This window comes from Lactuca virosa, chromosome 9, assembly GCF_052849685.1.
Source record: "Lactuca virosa cultivar CGN04683 chromosome 9, Lactuca_virosa_CGN04683_v6, whole genome shotgun sequence".
Taxonomy (NCBI): Eukaryota; Viridiplantae; Streptophyta; class Magnoliopsida; order Asterales; family Asteraceae; genus Lactuca; species Lactuca virosa.
Genome location: NC_136434.1, coordinates 10,772,148 through 10,780,001, shown reverse-complemented (window position 1 = coordinate 10,780,001; position 7,854 = coordinate 10,772,148). Strand labels below are relative to the sequence as shown.

Genomic DNA, 7,854 nt, shown 5'->3' with positions numbered 1-7,854 from the left:
CTCTCTCTCTCTCTGTCTCTCTTTATATATATATATATATATATATATATATATATATATATATATATATATATATATATATATATATCCCTCTCTCTCTCTCTCTATCTCTCTCTCTCTCTCTCTCTCTCTGTATATATGTATAAGACTATCCCTCTAAACATAAAGTGTAACTGACCACTGCCTTTTGCATATTGTTTTCTCAACTTCAGATGAGTTTGAAATTTGGAAAGTTATAAGAGATCGATGGAGCAATGCTCACAATATTTGATGTGGGTTAAGAGCAAGAACAACATCCTTGAGAACTCATGGGAAGAAAAGGATTTCATTGAGGATGCTCGGGGTCCCTTAGGTGGGTTCGTATGGTCTCCCAAGTCATTTTCATGTAGCTTCTATAGAAGAGAGTTCATGTCAGCTCAATCCCTAAGTGGTCACATGAATGTTCACACACATCTAAAAATCCGACAAGTCCCTTTCATCTCCGACAAACTCCACGATCAACACATACACAGACACACATACTTGTAGATCTAGAAATGGAAACGCACACACCTACATATATGGAAATGATGCCTGAAGTAATTCAAGTTGTTTCCTATTGTATCCCATCGACATCATAGAGAAAAGATCGGAGAATAGAAGTGAACGAAAAACTAAGGAGGTCGTATGAAGGAAGAGCTCCAACAAGAACGTGAGGGGGGGTTTAGTTGATGTTGTTGAGAAACTCCATGCTTCTTTCATAAATGTCGGAAAAGGAAAGTAAAGATGTCGCCAGGTAACTCATCATGTCAAGTGTTTGCCCCACTGAAAAAAAAAACAAGAACAAATGGAAGTGGAGAGATGAAGACTTGAACAACATTTGCAAAGACTCTAGTAGAATTTTTTATACTAATATTGGTGTTTAGAAAGAAAGTAATGTTGAAAAAGTTTTAGAGGCCATTAAATTTCAATCAGAACACATAATTGTCATTCGTAATGTGTGGTTTTAATTGCACTTGAAGAGACATGGGCGAGGAAGAAGATGAAGGGGGCCAAGTGGGATGTTCTTTTATTATATATATATATATATATATATATATATATATATATATATATATATATATATATATATATATATAGAGAGAGAGAGAGAGAGAGAAAAGAGGTGGCCTCATATTTATTATTAATAAAACTTTAAATTAAATAGAAAAAAACATTTAAAAATGTATCAAGAGGTCATTTAGTCTTTTCAGTTTTCCAATGGACGAAAATCACAAACAAACTAATTGAAATAGACAATCAATCCAAAACTTTTCTGATTTAGATAATTTTTCGAAAAAAAAATACATACAATTTGGACCATTTTTAAAGTTTTGTCAAGGACAAACTTAGAGTCTTAAATTAAAATTGACATTAATTCTTGAGTAAATTACACTATTCATCCCTAATTCGAGTGTCAAAATAGAAGTTTAGTCTATATTTTCAAAAATTAACTCGGACCGTCTTTTATATAAAAAAGTGTTTGAATGATTCGTCCTCTTGCACATAAAATGATTATATTGCCCTTTATATTTTATTTTTCAGTTTTTTATATTTATTTATTATTTATAAATCAAAGATGTTCAATTAATATGATTTATATATTATTGGTCCCACCCCCTTCTATTACTACTCACACATCTTACTCTCTCTATGAAACCATCCTCTAATAGTTATTCAATAGATGACGCATGTCGAGCTTAACACCACCGGTCACCTCCGGTAACCACCTCTGGCAACCACAAACATTAGTGAAAAATAATACCCATAACGAAAATCAGTGTTGAGATACCTAAACCGAACCTGAAACACCCATACAGGCTGTCTAATGACGTTCTTTTACAATCGATTTCAATATCTGACAACAAATCAAAACTGAAAAAAACCCAGCAAGCAATCCCTCCAAGAAATCCCCAAATTCCTCTATAATCGAAAAGGCAAAATAAACCGATGGAATTGCACCAACAGACAAGAAATTATGTTTCTTCTTGTTAGATCATGTAGAAAAAAAGACCACTAGTTATTTCATCTTGCCCCCTATCTCGGTATCGCACCAACACACAGACGGGTGTGCGTGTTTTGTGTTTGTCTGAGCTTCTCTCCCGATCAGTAACATTTTAGGGTTTAGAGGGCGGGGTTCAAGGGACGGAGGAGATGCAATCAATAGCTTGTAGATCTGTAGCCTCAAATCCATAGCTTGTAGATCTATGGACCTGTAGCCTCCGTAAACATGGTTCTTTACTCCTCAGATCTCCTGCACCACCAAACCATAGCCGTCAATCTCCAGCAACAATGCTGGTACGTCCGGTGGTTTCTCTTCTTTTTTTGGAGAGATAGTTGTAATTCCGGCATCATTGACACTGGAAATGAAGAGGGGGGGAGATGTAATCGATGGTGATTAGGTGGTGAACGGTCGATGACTGCTGGTGGCTTTCAGAGGTTTCTGGTGAGGTTTAAACTAGGGTTATTGACATAGAAGCACAATGATGTTTTCCGTTTGGTTTTAAAAGGTCCTTCAATTAATTTTCGTACCTCTGACCCCACTAAAGTGACAAATTACCTGCCAAATTAAGGTTTTCTCCATTTTTACCGGTTACCCGGTTGGTCAACGGAAGTCAAATGTGACGTGGTCTGTGATATCCAGCTGGTGTCCAGTCAGCCTACTATATTACCTTTGTAAGGATTCAATAGAACAAAATTCACTATTTCCTTACCCTCCGACGAACACCAACCCTTTCGACCATGTCTTCCTCCTCCGAATCGTATAACACCGTCACCATTTACCGGATTGAAGTGAATCCTCCCTGCTTATGCCGCGATTAGCCTGCGTCAAAGCTCAGAGAAGCTTGGAAGCCTAACAACCCAGTTCGTCACTTCTACAATTGCGCAAAATCAATGGTAAGCCTTCGTTACAATCGATAAGTTTTAAACCTAAAGTTTTGATTTTTGTACTGCAAACCCCCTATTTTGATCGACAAAAAACCCCATTTACGATGAGAAAACCCTAAATTTTGAACAGTAAAACTCTTAATCTATTGTGTGGCCTTTTTTTGTAGATATCCAACGACGGTTGCAACTTCTTCGAGTGGCTTGACCCAGCATTACCAAAACACTACAAGGATACGTTATGGAACATGAAACTTAGGATTGACGACCTTTTGGTTAGGAATGATCAAGTTGTTGAGCTGCAGAAGAAGGTGGAAAAGCACAAGCTGCTTAGGAAAGCTGAGAAGGAACTTGCTGAAGCTAGGATCCAAGAACTACTCATTGAGATTGAAAGGTTGAAGAAGATGTTAAAAAAGGTTGTTTTGATTGCTTTGGTCTGCTTGTTGTTTGTGGTCATATACTTTAAGTTGTAGTTGTTGGTGTAAGATGTTGGGTCATGGTGTACAGGTGCTTTTTGGAACAGGGTGGATATGCGGATGTTCTTTTGGGATGGTCTTTTGGGATGGTCTATTGGGTGATTAGATAGCTGGAAATCAAGTTAAAGCTCTTGTAAGTGGTGCATGGTGTATAGTGTTGTTTGATGGTGTAATGGTGGTATATGAAATGATGATCCTTTTGACAATTTAGTATAGGCAATGTACTTTAGCCCCATTACGTATGGTCATGTAACACCTTTTGTATGGACTAATTTTAAAATAGAAAGCATGGATTCTATTCTATTTTAACTGCTCTTTATGGTTTCCTTGATAGTATACTGCATGAATTGTTATAGTGCATGAATTTTTATATAATATCATGCATGAGTTGTTATATGGTCCACAAACAAATTCCAATAAATAGCATGGTCCACATAACAATTCCAGGAGGGACAAGAAACAATGGACCGTCTAATGCATAAAAAAAGACACAAAGGACACTGGATCCCACAAGATAATATATTAATAACCAAAGTGAGTGCCATAAATTACATAACAATTCCGACATAGATTATTTTAAAGCAAACATCCTAACATGTTTTTAATACATAATAAAAGAAACACCTCATGCAGTTCCCATGCAAAAACTACATTAAGTTGACAGGTTTTTCTGAAGTGCTGCCCTCTCCATCCTTTCCTATAACTTGGGTTGCCAATTTTTTCTTGATGATCCTTTCACTCTTTTTCCTCCTCTTAAGCTGGGGAATTACAACATTACCCCTCTCCCTTGTCACTTGTGTAGTCCCACTTTCCCTAGTACCTTGTGTATCCCCACATTCCATTCCTGTCCTACTTCCACTTGCCTCTTCTGCAGTCATTTTCTTCACATTTTCACCCTATTAAATGAAACATAATTAATAACAAATAAAAAATTAATAAATAAGAGTTTTTATATACCTTTGTTGTCTTAGTCCTCTTAACCCTACTACCATGTGTATCCCCACCGTCCATTCCTGTCCTACTACCACTTACCACTTCTACAGTCCTTTTCTTCACATTTTCACCCTTTTAAATGAAACATAATTAATAACAAATAAAAAAATTAATAAATAAGAAATTGTATTTACCTTTGGTGCCTTAGTCCTGTTAACCCTAGTTGGTAACTTGTTTGGTCTTGACCTATCAACATTTGGACATGTCTTCTTATTATGTCCTTCCACTTTGCACAAACTACATGATATCTTCTTACCCTTCTTAGAAACTCTATACTTTCCACCCTTTTCACTCACATCTCTAACTCTTTTAGTTTTTGGCCTACCAGGCATCCTTCTATTCTTGGGGGGGTAGAGGTGGAATGTAATTAGTTTCAGACCACATCTTGCTTCCATTCATTGGACAAATTTTGTACTGGTAGGTCTTCATATACATTGCTCTACAAAAATAAGGATCCACATATTTCTCAACATCTTTATTGAGGTAGCTAATGGCAGCCACAGAATGAATACACCCATAACCATTAAGTTGCCACATCCTGCATGAACATGTCCTCTTGTCTAAATCAACATCATATGCCTCACTTCCTGACCTAGTCTCAAACTGGTTGAGTCCACTTGGAAATACCTCCCAAAACCTTTGATTAATATTTAAATCATTCAACCTCAGCTTTATTTCAGGTGAAACATCACTTGACCATCCATTAACTTTTGTAGTGAACAGCTTGTTCATCATATACATTTTGAATTCTTCAAGCATTGTGATGATAGGTTTCTTCCTGGCTTCAACTATGATTGCATTGAAACTTTCACATCCTCCATTCTCCACACTAGAACAACATCTACCAACTTGATAGTAAGCTCTTGACCATGTTCTAGGGTCCTTCTCTATCAAGTAGTTACTTGCCTCTGGACTCATAAGCTCAATATCCTTCATTATTTCCTTGAAAGATTGTTCTGTTGTTGCATTACATGCAGACCAAAACTTGTTAACAAATTGTGCCTCTGGAAACTTTTTACTGAAGTTGGCCACAATGTGCCTTGCACATTGCCTATGCTCAACTTGTGGTAACAATTCCTTGACAGCTTCCATAAGACCCTATACCAACATACAAGTAGTTAGAAATGAATTGGGTAATATACTTTGTGAAAGAGAAATAATAAAATGTTTTGCTTACTTTGTGTTGGTCTGACATAAGAGTTAAACCTTGTCTCATACCAAGATTGAGATCATCACTTAACAATGACAGAAACCATTTCAATTTTTCCTTGTTTTCAACACATACCACAGCCCAGGCAATTGGGTATATTTGGTCCCTAGCATCTCTCCCCACAGCACAAAGCAACTCACCAGTAACATACCCTTTCAAGAAGCAACCATCAATTCCAATCACCTTCCTGCACCCTTCTAACCACCCCTTCTTTACACCATCAAAACAAACATAAAACTTACTAAAGTGATTAGTTCCATCTGGCATTGTAAGAACATACATGTTGACTGTTGAACCAGGGTTGGATATTCTAATTTCCTCTCCATAAGACCGGAGCTTAACATAATGCTCAATAAGGGTACCTTCAATAATATTCATAGCATACTGTTTGGCCCTTTTGCATTGGCTAATACTGACTTTAATACCAAATTTCTTGATGACCTCCAATCATAGTTGCCTAATTGTCAGTTTCTGTCTATGCAAAATCTCCTTGGTGTAGTGGCTACCAATCCATCTGTAATTGACAATTGAACCCAATTTGTAGTTGCTAGCACATTGATGCTCACTTTTTAAAGATTTGATTTGAAAACTGTGTTCTGTACTCATCCAACTTGCCCATAGCCTGAAAGTACAAGCACCTTTACAACACAATACTAGAAGCCTCTTATTGTTATTCTTTTCGAACCATAGTTGATATCCATTTTTAACAGCATAATTACATAACATGCTCTTAAGTTGTTTTGGATCCTCAAATCTCATGCCTAAAATTGGTTCTTGCTTCTTCCATTGTACATGAGGATTAAAGATAGGATGTTCCTCAAGTACATCATTGTCCAATTCCTCACTATTATCTATCTCTTCAATCTTTTTCTCTTCTCCACCTTCCGGGCATAACTTGTTAAGAAACTCATCGTCCTTAGTCTTGTTTAGTGGGGTACAGTATTCCCTATTGATTTCATCATCCAAACTAGCTTCAAACATATAGGCTGGTTCAGGATCGGGGATTCCTTGTGCAGTTTCTTTGTCATTTCCCTGGTTCACTGAACCACTTTCATCACTTTCTTCATCGAACCAGTCCTCAAATCCTTCCCCAATATGATCTAAATACAGGTCTATTGGCCTTTCAGGTGATTGATAAACAACGTCGATAAACACTTGATAATCTGTTTCGTTAGTTATTACCCTAAGACCATTTGCCATAGGGAGATCACGTGCTAAGTAATAAAGTTTCTCAAAAGGTTCTCCAACAAATCTTTCTAGAAATTCACAACACCCATGTAAATACATTCCAGAGAAATCATGATCAGTAAACATAAACGTTTCACCTCCAGTATATCTATGTGGGTGTCTTGTAAAAACACCGTTATAGTGTAAACACACTTTCAAGAAAATAGGGTATGGGTTCGCCATGAACTTTAACTAGAAAAGAACCAGATGAACTTTAACTATCAAAAGAACCCTAGACGAGAGAAAACTTAAAGAAATGGAAGAGAAAAGCCCTAAAATCTTCAACATTTCAACACGATGAGTAAAGCCATTTTTTGAATAGTCATACGAAGGCGTTGACATGTCATTGATGAGATGTCATTTAATTGAAGAAATCTAAAATCTAAAGGTCACGTCACATTTAATTACCGGGTAACCGGCTTTAATGGTATAAACGACAAGTAATTTGTCACTTTAGTGAGGTAAGAAGTACGAAAATTAATTAAAGGACCTTTTAAAACCAAACGGAAAACATCATTGTGCTTCTATGTCAATAACCATTTAACTAGAAGTACATGAAGAGGGAAAATCAATTCTACCTGTTGTTTAAATGGGTGGGGTTGGGTGTGGGAAATGGGGCTATTTTTATTTAAAAATTTACAAGTAACAAATAAATAACAAATAAAAAAAATATAGTCACTTAATGTCTAGAAAGGCACTTTAAACTAATAAGGTACTTTGAATGGTTTTAAACTTTTAATATAAAAAAAAAACCTATATGGCTACTTGATAATTTCTTTCAAAATAAACCGCAAAAATAGACAAATAATGATGGTGTTTGTGTAATTAGTCCTTAATAAAATTATTACCAATTATTTAACTTCAATTACATATGTTTAGCTGCCTTAACCATAATCTATTTAACTGGTTAGACCAGCTAAGAATTTTCGTAACCATAATTTTTTCAACTATTAGCAAAAAAAATCATAATTTGTATTACAATATACGTACGAAATTTTCACATATGACGATACGACCATATTAAGATCTGATATAAGCATAAGG

At 36.0% G+C, this 7,854-nt stretch overlaps 1 protein-coding gene across 1 annotated transcript; it reads right to left on the bottom strand.

Moving 5' to 3' along the window:
* Positions 1–4,709: 4,709 nt before the first annotated feature.
* Positions 4,710–5,961, bottom strand: LOC145138928 (uncharacterized). Its single transcript, XM_079072924.1, has 2 exons — positions 5,551–5,961; positions 4,710–5,471 (listed from the first exon to the last, which is right to left on the bottom strand). Exons 1-2 carry the CDS (start codon positions 5,959–5,961, stop codon positions 4,710–4,712), a joined length of 1,173 nt encoding a protein of 390 aa, XP_078929050.1.
* Between the last annotated feature and the right edge of the window lie 1,893 nt (positions 5,962–7,854).